At 41.5% G+C, this 14,019-nt stretch overlaps 1 protein-coding gene across 8 annotated transcripts in view; it reads left to right on the plus strand.

The window, feature by feature from the left end:
• The window catches only part of RABGAP1L (RAB GTPase activating protein 1 like), a 238,084-nt gene that overhangs the window by 172,364 nt on the left and 51,701 nt on the right, over positions 1 to 14,019 (plus strand). For 7 of the 8 annotated variants that reach the window (XM_065842075.2, XM_065842079.2, XM_071809961.1 and 4 more), the window contains one exon: positions 10,913 to 11,041. In XM_065842075.2, the coding sequence (XP_065698147.1) occupies positions 10,913 to 11,041 (129 nt within the window). Of the gene's footprint in view, positions 1 to 3,439; positions 4,114 to 10,912; positions 11,042 to 14,019 lie in introns of those variants that run through there. The other variant, XM_065842083.2, reaches the window with a different exon arrangement.

The raw sequence follows: 14,019 nt of genomic DNA on the forward strand, positions 1-14,019 counted from the left end.
GCGCGACCCCAGCACGGATCTCTGATGGAATCTACTGTGAAAATACATTGGTTTATCGTGTTCTCTCTAATAATGATTAAGATGTAAACTTCACTAAAACCAGATTACACAGTTGTGGTTAGACCTGAAGAACAGAAAGGACAAAGTAATGTCTGATAAGGTAAGAGGGGAAGCTGTTATTGTGGCCGTGATGTAATTCCTATGGATAATCCAGAGCTGTTCTGGTACAGAATTTGTCTTACCCTTTCATAGGAATCAACTTGAAGGAGAACTTTCTTTGCTCTTCCAGTTTTAGAGTCTATTAAACTTTCCAAAGTCAGTGACTTTTTGCCACTGAAATGTTACAGGCAATCCAAGTCCTCTTTTTTTTTTAGCAGCTGACATACAAAAGAGAGATGTAGTGATAAATAAGCATTGATCAATTAGCAATTGATACAGCAATTCTGAAAATGTTTAGTTTATCTCTGTACCGACCTTTCCTGTAAAAATTTGCTCTTCTTGTCAACACAAAGCACAGGACATTTATTTATGTTATATAGTTATGTCCCTCTAATTTGGTACATTGTAAAGTACAGAGATTTACAAAGGACTCCCCATCAGGATCCTTGGTGGTTTGCTACAGAATTTAGAAAACATAGATCACTTCAAGTCATATCCTGTATGGTTTTATTTGCTTAGAGAATATTTTGCCATTGTGTCCATCTGAGCAGATTTTAACTGCAAACAGACGTTTCATGGATAGGAAGGTTGTAAAGAAAATTGCACTGTACTTAAAGACCAGATAGTGTGTGACATGGAAGCCAAAACATGAATAAGACACACGTCTTATTACCCTATGACTTTCTACTTAGTGTGCAAGTTATTCCCTTTTGGACCATTTTTAGTTCTTAAGTTGACTTCAGGCCCTTCTGAAGAATGCAGGACAGTGATGCAATGGCATGGATAAGAGAACTGAAGTTTACATCAAGGAAAAGTCACAGTTTCTGGGCAGATGTGGATAAAAATAAGATGCAGTGTTCAGTGAGGGTGTAGAAGTATTTAATTAACGGTAGAGAGTATAAAACAATCTCAAACTGCAAATGTGAATGATGGTTCACTGTTAGGTTGTGTGAAAGGAGTTCTGAAGAACAGGGACTGTTGGATTTCAGCTGATAATTAAGGGGGGTTTTGTCAGGCCTTAGAATTTATTTTTTTTTTAATTTTAGAGACTTCTTTTTAAACAAGAAATCCAGGCCTGATAGAAAAATCATAATGATGGCAATAGACTACATCTCTTGGGAAACTAATCCTGTAGTTAATTTTCCTCATTCCTAAAAATTTGCGCCTTGTTTATAATCTGAATTCATCCGGTTTTAACCTCTAACTGCTGGATCCTATTATGACTTTCTAGAATTAAAGATGCGATTTAATAATCACTTCATGCAATTTTTTGTAAGCTCGGACGTTACCCAAAATGAGCCAAACCTGAATTTCTGTGAGGACGGAGTTAGCTTATGAAAGTCTGATTTATGCAAGGCAGAACTTAAGGTTTTCTACTTTTTTAATGTTTTGAGTAATGTTTTCATTCACACGTGGAAGGTAGAACCTGATGTTTGTATTTACAAGCCTGCGTTTAAATTAGATGGAAACACTTTAAAAATTCAGAAGAAATACAAAGAGCTACTTCCTTTCCTTGAAACCCTTTTGCTGTACAAACACAGTGTGATAAGCTGAAGATTTAACCAGTGATGGATAAATGATCAGTGTTGTGGTGTGTACCTATGCATGTAATAACAAACGTGGTATCAAACCAGAATCTCTGGAACTGCCTGCTGAGGGAGTTTGGAGAGTGTGGGAGAGTTCCCATCGCCATCTTCGCTATAATCTTAAACTGGAATGAGATGTGTGGTGGTTGTGGTTTCTTTTTCCTCAGGAAGTAGCCCTGATCTCAGCCCAGACAGATGCTGTAGCCTCCACCCTCTTCAAGAGCCAGTCTATACGGAAGGTTTTCATCCTCAAAATAGTGTTTCACCACCTGAGCTACTTAAATCAGCTTTCACAAGACTACCTGTATTAAATAGTTTTATGCACTACTGCAAAAAAATTGCAGGTGCTTCAGTTGACTTAAATCCCCTATGGCCATAGGATAAATAGGTGAGGTCTCATTGACGTTACCTGTCATCTTTGACCCGTGACTTCTGCTGATTCTGCTTTAAGTGTCTTCTCCCCTGCTTCATGTGTCACCAGGAGCCAAGACGACCTGTGTGCTTGGAGCTACTTTTGGTAGTAATGTCATATTTAAAATTCTCATCCAAGAAAATGTACTGGTATTTGACAGGAGTCTGCTATGGCTGGTGTATCAGACTGAAGGCAATTAATGTATTTTTCTAAGTTTCTTTGCTTTTTCCAATACCTATCTAGGATTGTTCACAGTAACTTAAAATGATTTTCTTATTTTGGCTACTCCTGAATGCATTTATTATTTCTCTTCAATGACCGCATGCTACGTTATTTTACTTTGCATTAGTATTTTAACTAACCATGTTTTTTCTTTACATGTTAGACAAATGATTTTCAGACCTTATTTGCAGGAGTGTTTGCAATTAGTGTGGTTTAGATCCGTAGAGCTCCTCACAGCATTTTGAACTCCCACCTTTCTGTACATTAGATATGTATGGAATACGCTGTCTGCTGCCATTGGAAGTGTGTATTGTTCTGTTACATAGCTCACTTTATAATCAGGCAATTCAAAGATGAAGCAGCATAAAAATGTGCTTTCCAAAACACAGACCTAGGAACTATGAGGTAATACCTGCTGGTAATCCCCAGCTGGCGGGGGTGCCCGGCCCGGTCCCTGCATGGCAGCGACGCGAGGCAGTTTGAGGTGTCACATCACAGCATTCTCCTCACAAACAATTCCTAGAATCGCTTCAGACGCACCTGCTGACATCATCCCTCCCTGCCCGTCGTCTCCAGATTTAGAAATGCCTCCCGAGAACGCAGCGCTGGAAGTGATCATGGTTTAAATGATTTAATTCAGCCCTGCACTAGCCGTGCAAAGCAGGCCTACGGCTTCTCAGCATCACCAGCAGCCCAGGGCGATGCCCTCGCCCCTCTCGCCTTCATCCTCCAGGAGGAATGAGGCTCTCCTGCCCTCCCTGCTGCTGTCCGGCCTGCACTGACTCTCTATTTGCATTATTCAGAACCAGATCGAACAGAAATCATTATATCAGCCAGCAGGCCGGTTTCTTCCTCGCCTCGGAACGTCAGAGGATGCAGTTCATACACCGTAAGCCTGGGATTCAACAGCAAAAGCCCTCACGGCTGAATTGATGGAAGGTAGACGGGGAGGGGAGCTCGGCTGTCCAGCCGCTCACTATTGGCTTCTCATGACGGCATTCTCCCCCGAGACGCTCCCTGCATGCTCAGTCACCCCCTCCTCCTCCTCCCAGCCCCCTCCTCGCCTACCCCTTCATTACTGATTCACGGCGAGAGGCAGCAGCGGCAGCCGCCACGCTTGTCACGAATCAGAGATTGCAATGAGCTCATCCTTTTCTCTTTGCAGCTTCGGAACTGCCCTGGCTTTATTGCTCTTATTGCTGCTGCTGGCTGCTGGCACACGCGTCCCCAGGCACTGAGCTCTCCATTGCTTTTCTCCCATCCGAGCTTTCCTGTGCTCATTTTCTGCCATTTTCCTGCTTTTTAGGTACATTTTTAGATCCATGTTTTCTTTGGTTTGTTTTTCCAATCTACTTTGGACTCTGGCTGAGCCAGCACGGTGGATCATATTTTTCCTAGATTCTTAGCAAAGATGCTTTTCCCTTTCTGAGAGACGACGGGCGTTGCTGTAGGCGGCCAACCCAGCCCGTTCCAGAGACCTGAGGCTGGCTTTCCTCCTCTTGCACTTTTGGAAATTGCGGTTCAAAGCCTGTTCTTCTCACTCTGGATACTTACTACTTGCTGCTCATGGAAGAAGGGGTGCCTTGCAAAACCCCAGCTGCCAAGCTCACCCCACCTGTCAAAAAGTCCCAGGACATGCATGACGAGAGGAGCAAGCTGGTGAATGAGTATGCATGTCGGGTGCTGGAACTTCTGGGAATGGGGCATCGCCTATTTGTGCCTCGGCTGCTTGCGGTGAGATCACATTTTTTGAAATTAATTCATTGCCAATTTGCCACTTTCCCTCCCCAAACCTGCTTCCCCCCCTGCTCAGGAGGCTCGACACTGACAGGAGGTGTGAGAGGTCTCTTATATTTTGCTCTCGGCTTCTCATAATCCCCAAAGCACTGAGTCTGTCTTTTTGCCGTTAGCTGGGGAGGGCTGGACGCTGGTGCTGCTATTGGGGATCGGTGCCACTCCTTAACCAGCCTGAAGGATTCACAGCCCACCTGCATCATGAAAAAGAAATAATAATAAAAAAAAATTCTAAATCTAAATTCTAAATCCATTAATGCTTTTGTCCTGTAATGATTCCAAATAAGCAGCATTCCTGGTTTACCTCTAGATACTGGTGGAAAGTGCATTAGTGCTCAGCATTTCAAATTTTATACTTGTGATGTCAAAGGTTAGTTTTAAGCATTCATAAAAATTCAAGCTATGTGGATGTATTTTGGTTTTCTACTGTGCCTATGTTTGATTTTTCACTATGTAAAAAAGTTCAAAATACATGTGTGGAATTCTCTGGGAAATCAACTGTTAAAGGTGTTTTTATCCATCATAGCAAATGATGTCTGCATGTGAAATGGCCCGAAATTGGTGTGGCATGGTACAGTACAGAAAAGTGCACGTTTCCCCATTTCTACTGCTGTACAAAGCAGGCTCAAAACCACAAAACAGCAGCGAATCCAGGAATCTGTACTTGGTCCTAGCTGAGTCTGCTCTGGGGTTTCTAACTAAGCCTGGCCCCAGCTCAGAGCTGCACTGGGGCGATGGCCTTGTACACCAGGGTGTCATTTTGATGTGATGTATGTGAAGGCCCTTTACTGATCCTGTCCCGTTTTCTAGTGGGATGGTGCCTTTATTTCCCCATTTTCCCTCTGCAGTCTGTACTGTTATATACAGTGACCTGTCTCGCGGTTGCGTTGTGCTGTGGAAACCTGTCTGTGTTCTGCAGTGCATTCACATCGGGGAATGTGCTCTGCCTGTTGTAAGATCCTCAGTGTAAAACAGAAACAAGGTGTGTGGTTGATCTGGTGTATCCCTGCGCTGTGAGATGTTGGGTAGACATTAAAAAGAGGCACGAAGTCTCTGATTGCTACTAAAGTGCAGATGGATTTAGATCCCTACAGTCACTTGTAGAATTGGGTATGGCGGCTAATAACGCGTGGTTGAACGTGTTGTATGCATAAGGGTAATTCCAGTTTAGCTCACCCAGCCCGTCCTGCTGCCAGATCATTCTGAATTGGTTTGTGATGAGTGCTGAGGAAAGCAGAGACAAAACCACTCGGCTCTTTTTCACTTGACTTAATCAGGCTTTGTATCTGGCCCTTCAGATGGAGAATACCAGGAAATTTTGGTACTTCATCACCCAGGCGGCTTAGCTGATTGAATGTCATAATATTGCTTATTGAAAAAGGGAAAAAAAAAGAGGGGAGGAAAAGGCAAAACAATACAAATAATGCTTGTCATGTTAGAGAGTCTTGACTTGTGGAGTCAGTGTGATTTCCTGACAGGTTTTATTAGCTAAATATACCTCTTCTGACATATATGCCTTTTGACATATACCCTTCTGTAGAGGAGAGACTGTGATTCTGACGATTTTTTTAAAAAATGAGAAGCATCTGAGGACCAAGAATTTGTACTTTAATCAGAACTGAAGATACTTCAAAACCTCAATGTTTCATAAAATTAGGAACTAGATTATTTTTTACTTGCGTAAGCTTCTCTCTCTGCTGTGGTTTTGGGCATAAATGCGTAGGATGGGCAGAATATATGTCATTGTAGTGTTATGTGAGAAATATAATCTATAACCTTTATGCCAGCCAGCCTGACAAAAATTGGGAGCACCTACTCACTGCATCAGCCAACTGTGATGATGAGTGAGTGAACCAGCACTAATTCCCTGTGCTTTCCTCCCCTTTGGGTGGATCAAGCCGGTAGATCCTGTCTTTACTCTTATCCGCGTTCATTCTTATTTTATGTAGCGCAATTAACATCATGTTTATAAGTCTGGAGCTACATATAAACACAGCGGTGAAAATCTGAGCGGAGGTTTACTACTGGGTGTACACAAGATTATCGCTATGTTTACGGATGCCAACTCATTGCGTGCAAAACCAAAGCTCTGGGTTTTTTCCATAATGCTTATACAGAGAGCCCAAGGTCTATTTAGGAAAAAAGTGTGTTTGACGGTCCATCTTTCAGGGTAAAGAAATGGACTTAAGTGCCGCTGGTCAGAGGAGCCTTTTGATGTATTGTGCTAGTAGCACGTGCCACTGTAACTGTGGCCGCAGAGCTTTACCCACCAAACTTCCCTGGGCTTGATCCCAAATTTATCTGCCCTCATGCTCCTCGGCAGCCCAGAAGGTCAAGTTCATCCTCTTGGAGTCAAAGCCTGGCTGTCCAGTCCGTGGCTCATGTTTAAGGGCAGCACAAACCCCGTCGTGCAACGTTGCACTGGTGTTTCTGCTGGTGGAAGAGGAACTGTCAGGTTAGAAAAAGCAGCTCACGTACCTTGATTTTGGCATTGCTTATCTTCTTAAAAGAGCTTAAAACCATGCTTCTGTGTGTTTGAATGTTATGTTCTGAAAAATTAGCATGAAGATACTTGTAAATATTTTGGATCTACCAGTAGCAAATTAAATAGTGGAGTAGAGTAGGGCCAGATTCTTCTCAGCCTCTAACTTGGTCTTGTTCCTGATACATGTTCATTGAACTGTAAAATGGATGGTTTATACTCACTGATATTCTATAGAAATTCTAAAGATATATGCTGCGTACGTAGAATTCTCTGGAAATTAGTAATTTTGATCTGCCTGTATGAAGGAAGAAGAATTAAATATGATGTGGCTGATGCAAAATTTCTTCTGCTGTATTAGTTCCCAGGTGGGAATAGGAGTTTTAGATGATATAGAGAGTAATAAATGAGACTGCAGAATTAATAATTGAAGACATAGAAATTAAATTAAAGAAAAAAGCTAAGGCCTTGCCCTTTGTCTTAATCACATTTTCCAAAATATTTTGGAGAAAGTAGTAGTAACATTATTTGCTTTAAAGGGGAAAAAAAATTAAAATCAAGTCTCTCAAATTCTCTTCCTGTTGTTTGAACATTTGCAGTTTTCCAGAACTTTATCTTTAGATTTGAAAGCTTTGCTGGTACTTGTGGGAAGCAACTTTCCCTTAGTTTCAACTCATCCATGTAAGATCATTTTATTAGTATATTGAACTGCACAAGCAAGGTGGGAATGACCTTTGAGGACATATTCAGGCAAACCTTAAGTCAACTAGGGATGTTTGGTCATAGCTCTCAATGAGTTTCCTCTCTTGCCTGGTTTTAAAAATATATTTTAACCAAAAATGTGAGTATTTGAAAACTACATCTAGAATAACAAAAAGTGCCCTGAAGTCCCAGAGTGCACAGAAATGCAACGCACCTGCCAAACTTTAATTATTGGTTCATTAAACTTACAGATGGTTTAGGGAAATAAGTTGTTCATGAGTTCCACACGCTGGGTGACATGAACCAACGAATTTACAAATCTCTGTCAAGCAGCTGCCAAAAGGTTCCGGAAATGTCTTTATGATTTATTGATTAAAATCACAAAATGTCAAGAAATGTGAATCTTAGAGTGCCAACATTGCTATTTAAAAAAAACCCAAAAAAGTACTGCATTTATATATCCAGAGGCAGTGGCTTTACGTTGCGTCCTGGTTTTAATCGGTACCTGAAAAGGTTCATTTGCAGAAAATACACGAAGTACACAAACTGCTGAATGTTGCTCTCAAAATGTTACTTTGATTTCTTGTGGTTTTAGTAGTGAAATTGATTTTTTTGATCAACACATGATTTTAATGAAATAAAAATACTCAGCAAAGTAGAAAGAGCTGAACAGTGTGGGCTTTACCACTCATTCTGTCCAACTATACAATGTGATAGCTTAGAATTTTTCATATCTAGAATCTCAGTTCAGCAAACTCTGTCAAAGAAGGTCTAATTTCCATGATTCGCCATTATTCTTACAGGACTTTTATTGACTAAAGATTTTTCAGAATTGAGAACTCAAAGAGTTTCCGTACTTCGTTTTATAAGATTGATTTCTTTGGGAGCTGTTAAAATATTGTTATAATAGTGATTTAAGCAGAGACCTCAGAGAATTAAAATAAATACCAAAAAAGACTGAGAGAAGTACATCAGAAAAGCAGCAATAATGTGTAAAACATTTAAAGTCACTCTGTTGGAAGAGGAGGGTCTCCAGTGAAGGTAAATTTGCAATATAGTGGGGAAATCTACTTGAAGTGTATAGTGATGGCAGGTGGTGGCAGTATCTCTGAGAGGGAAATACTGCCAAGTCAGCTGGTTTTCAAACCATTTACTGCTTTTTGATCAACATCACCCCCCCAAACTTGGCCCCAAGGGCCTTGGTTGCCCGTGCAGGTTTGGCCATGACACGCGGCTGCCACCGCGCTCCGCAACTCGCAGATAATCTGAAATACAGCCCCTCGCGTCTGTGGAATGGTGAGCTGGTCTCAAGCGTGGCAAAAGCACATCTACCCTCAGTAAGTCATCTGGGAGAAATATGACGTGAGGAAGAGGAAAGGGAAGCGTTGGCCATAGCGGCCAAGTCCCGAGCGGATCTGATTAATTAGATCCCCAACTGCAGCAGCTTTCCGTCAACGCGACAGCGGCCTTGTCTGATTGAGCCCCAGCCAAACCGTCCTTCTGCCAAGGATTTCTGGACAGAATCAGCTGTGATGGTTGGTAAAGCCCAACGTTTCTCATCAGCATCATGACAGCAGCTTTTCTCGCGTCCCTGCAGTGATGACCCAGCAGCTTCCTTGGCTGCGAGGGAAGGGAGGATCATGTAGATCCTGGGATGGCTCTGATGACAGAAAGTCTTAAAAATGCTGCAGTCCTGGCAAAATGGATATGCTGAAGCTACTTGAGTTGTATTTGGAGTTTTCTCGTGCTTTCCTTGTGATTAATGTAGCAAAAACTGCTACAACAGTGCCCATTAGGGTATACAGTACAGTAATAATAATATAATAATCAGCTCATGCTCTCCACTGTCACAGATACTGGATAACCATGAAAATACCCCTGTAACTTATGTTGCTGTTCCAAATTTGGTAAATGAATTAAAGTCCCTTCAAAAACCTCCCTCCCCCCCACCAAAGTAAGTTTGGGTAAACTGCTATTTTTTATATACCCTCTGGGTAGGGTGCAGTAACATTTTCAGTGGAAATGTGGACTTTGTTGAGCTAGGTTTGAGTATTACCGTTCCGTATCTGCAGCACCATGTTGAAGTTCACTTTGCTTTGGGAAACAAGACGTTTGCACTTTTAAGCAGGGCTTTTACATAGCAGACATGATTATTTTCGTGTAAATGAACTGGTGATGCCAGTTTATGGGATGTTTAGGGAGGCCTCCTAAACAAAAGCAGAATTTTCTTTGCATTGCAGTGATAATTATTTTTATGTATTTAAAAGAAGTTTAACACCCAGGAGATATAATAGTATCCTGGAGCTTCAGTGCTTACTTATGAAATGTTGCATTTTCTCCCAGTTCTGCCTGTGTAAAGCTCAGTCTCTTGTGTTTGGCTCAAGAAAGAACTCTGAAATGGGAGACAGCAAAGGGTTTTGAGTGCATGAGACCAGAGTTAAGAACCAGACTTTGAACTACGTGTATGTAGCATACCTGCCATGTACAAAAAGGTAAAAACTGACAAAAGGTGTTACTGGTGATAAAGCAGAGGGTGCACACATGAAAATGTTGGCAGTGGTACTTGAGCAATTAATTCAGCAATTAACCTGAAGCAGAGGTACCTGTGCTGCTCCTGAGGTATCTGTAGTAATACCGTGGTAGGCAGCGCCCATCGCAGTGCTACCGATCTGTACGCTGACATGGTTTTGTTCATTATTTTCTGGGTTAATGATCTTGAAATTCACATTTTTGAGACGATGTCCTAAATGTCTTGTCTGGACATTGATATTCTGGGAATCTTTTAAAGGACCTACCCCCAGCCTTGCTATTTCATATCTGCTAAATCTCTTGGTGGAGTTCTCGGTAAATCCAAAGAGAAATGCGCTTGTCCCTGTGAATCATACTGCTCCCTCAGCAGCAGAACTGGATTAGTGAGGAATGTTTAACATTTTCTGACCTGTTAGGCTTGATACCACGCTGAGAGGTACAGGGCTATGAGAGATGTAGAAATAAGCATGTAAAACATTTTCTGGCACGGCGTTCCCTGAGAAATTGTGTCACAGACTTCTGCACATTGACTTGCTGATGCCTCTTATGAGTCATATGCATTTCTGCTTCTGCTGTTCATGTCTGCAACCGTATATATCTATATATACATTGTCTTTTTAGGGCAGCATTATGAGAATCAGCAATGGTCTAACGCACAAGCTCTCTAGAAAATACTATAAATTCTCCTGGGTTTCTGATGTTTGCTTGATTTTTGGTTTTCTGCTCACTGAGTGACATCTTGACAGGCTGAACCAGAATCTTTCTTACCCTGCAGGTATAGAGGGATTAAAGACATTAATGTGTTCAGTCCTCTGGTTGTGCTGCTCTGCCTGGGATTCCTTACATAGACTTGAGCCTCCGTTGTGTTTGATGAGGTTGAGATTAGAGAGCTGTTTTCAAGGAGGATGTTTCTGAGCTAATATGAATATTGGTGGTTTGGAATACATTCAGTAAATGACAAATCCGGTAAAAGAGCATGACTGCATGTTCTCAGTGTTTACTGTAGTTCCCTCCGTTTCATTGCAGACCTCCAAAGAGGACCTTCTACAAGCTGATTTTGAAGGAGCTTTAAAGTTCTTCAGGGTTCAGTTGCCCAAGAGGTACAGAGCGGAAGAGAACGCCAGGAGACTGATGGAACAAGCTTGCAACATCAAGGTAAGGACGGTCTTCATTTCTCCTCGTTCGTCTGGGATTCTTAAAGGAAAAGAGCAACATAAGAATGGCAGTACCATATGGAGAGTAAAGAAATTAAATCATTAGTTTATTACTTTTTTTTATATATCTGTATATTTATACATACAGGCGTGCACAGACTTTTTATATTTAAAGTAAAGCAAAGCTCTGAGCTTTTCCCTCTAATAATTAAAATAGAAAACTGATGCATGATCAAACAAACTGAATTACCAGAACTCGCTAATTCATTAATTGATTTATAAGCAATGATCACACTAAGCCAATTAACCCAATGTATGATAACCACGCAACCAAGAGTCAGATATTATTTGTTTGCTTAGAAGCTATTTGCTGAGTGCTGCTGTATAATCCAATTGTATTGGGGCAGAAACTTAGTTTTATTTGTGTATCCAGCTTACCAAGACAGAACATCTTTTCATATTCTACCCTATCCAACACCGTGCTGTCCAAAGGTGGGCTCCTTTGGGCAGGTAGTGAATGATGATGAATTAGAGGGGACTGACTGTAATTTTTTAAGGATGGAAGTCTTTGGTTTAAAATGGCCACAGAGGTTCGTAAAACTGTCATTTGAAAGATCTGCTATATTTTCTGGGACTTTTTGAATTGGGATATGTGTAGCTATGGATGAGCTTAAAGTGTCATCTTGCAAAAGGTGCTCTTGTTATTTCTTGGAGTGTGAACTCTGATGGGAAATGTGTGTCTGGTGTGGCCCAAGAGTAGACCGAGAATGTGACATCAGAAATAATTCTCCTCTACCACTCTGCCCTTTCTTATCTCTCAATATATTGATTCGTTTCCTTTTGTGCTGCTTAATTTTGTAATTTATCAATAAATTGCTTTTTTCATACTGATTGAAACACTGTTCTTGTGAAGCAGGGGTGCTCGCTTTACTGGTGTGTGTTCCAGGCAGGAAAAAGAAGATTTGTGCAAAAGTTTTATTAAAATTTGACTGGGATTTCAGTTCTGCTGCCGAAAGAGAGTATTTGGGCACAAAAGCCTACAGTTTGATGTTTGGTATTTAGTTCTTTGCTCAGTTCTTGAAAATGAGTAATTTCAAGTCTTAACAAATACAGGAAAGTTATCTTTATGTTGTTAACTCAGTGTGTATTTTTCTGATGGGAGGTTAAAATAGAAGTCCTCATGGTACTGTTTGGAAGAGATATTTGTCTATTTTCTTGGGCCTACCTTTCTCATTTTCTTGTGCAATATATTGTGTGCCATATGATGCTATTTTTCAATTCATATTGCCTATATATGTATATACTGTGTTTTATTGGGGAAGTATTTTGACATGCATTTGAGGCAGGTGTTCAGTGCATAGTGTCTTGTATGGGTTCAGCACATGGGGCCTTTTAAAATCAGAAAATGAAATTCTGAACTGCTCATTGATGTGAATGGGAAGGCAGATGAAGGGTTTGACAGTGAATCCACTGCCTACGCAGGATTTCGCCCATTCTGGATTCCAGCCCATAAGAGAAAAGCGCAGATGAGTCGAGACGCTCTCCTACACGTTACAGAAGTAGGCGAGGACTAGTAGAAATTGTTGGAATGGAAGGAGAACTCAGGGCCGAAACCTGGGGCTATCAGGGATGGGGAAAAGTAGAAGATTGAAGTTACCTTCTGCTGTGTTATTATAGTAACACCCCATGCTTGTAAGGAGCATAGTTGGGAGTTGGATTCTAGGAACTCACTGGGCATATGTGGCTCATTCCTCATCCAGATATAAGACATAAGAAGGGACCTAAACTGTGTCCTGAACAGTCTTTTGATAATTAAGCGAGGAACAATTTAGCTGATGAAGAAGAGTGTTCTGAAACCCAGAGCCTTTAGTTAAGGTTATTGTCAGGAAGATGAATCTAAGTAGGGAAGACTCTGAACATAGGGGACTTATTTAAAACTGTGAAAATGTGAGACTTGAGGCACTTAATGTGAGGAAACTCAGTGTAAGACCATATTGGAGGGGAGGGTGCCATTTACTTGAAATGAATCCGTTTTCAATCACTTTCAGTACTGATAACCATGTGCTCACCAGCACCAAGGCTCCTCTCTGGCCCAGGATCACTTGTGTGTGACGAGGATGAGACAGTGGCTCTGAAGTCCTCACTAAGTCTCTTGAGTTCCTCTTAACTGATGACAATAAACTGGCTTTTAGGCAAATTCTTTGTACTCTTTAGGAGTCAAATAGTTCTTGTGGTCTGGTCTTTTCCCTCAGAATCTTGCTGCCTTCAGCCCATCATTGCTGTCCTTTGTCTCCTCATTGCAGGTGGGTTTGTGACTTCCAGCCAAGTGTTCTGGTGATGTGTGGTGGCTTTGCTCTGGGTTTTCGACTGGCTGATCATCACCAGTATGGTCTCACCAAAATGCCAGCCTTCTAGTCTAGATGTAGCAAAACATTTCTCATTTTTTGCCAGTTTGATTGCTCTCACTCGTGTCCTCGTTTATCAACACATGTCATTCTTGTCACCTGTTCCCTCTATGGTTTCTTTGGGTGCTTTTGCATGCAGACACTTCCATTCGTACTTCTTTCAGACTGATAGTAGTATTTGCATTACACATCCCTACTGAGTGATTATGTGATGCCTTGAATCTGTTAACTCGACGCCCCAGTTTATGTTTATTTGGATCAACTTTTCTCACTTTTGCCAACTAGAATGTCCTTGAGAGCCAAATCTGAATCACAAGGACATAACCTCTGACTGGAGATGGCGTATTAAATATTTCATAGGCAGAAGAGAAAATCACCTCATAATGAAGGCGGCGATCGGGAGTCATCAGCATGGCTTTAGGAAGGGTAAATCATGCTTAACCAACCTGATGGCCTTCGATGATGAGACGACTGTCTTGGTGAATGGGGGGAGGGCTGGGAATGTTGTTTATCTCAAGTACAGCACGGTGTGCTGCCATCCAGGGGGATCTTCTCAACCTATATAAATACGTGC

This window comes from Patagioenas fasciata, chromosome 6, assembly GCF_037038585.1.
Source record: "Patagioenas fasciata isolate bPatFas1 chromosome 6, bPatFas1.hap1, whole genome shotgun sequence".
Lineage (NCBI taxonomy): Eukaryota > Metazoa > Chordata > Aves > Columbiformes > Columbidae > Patagioenas > Patagioenas fasciata.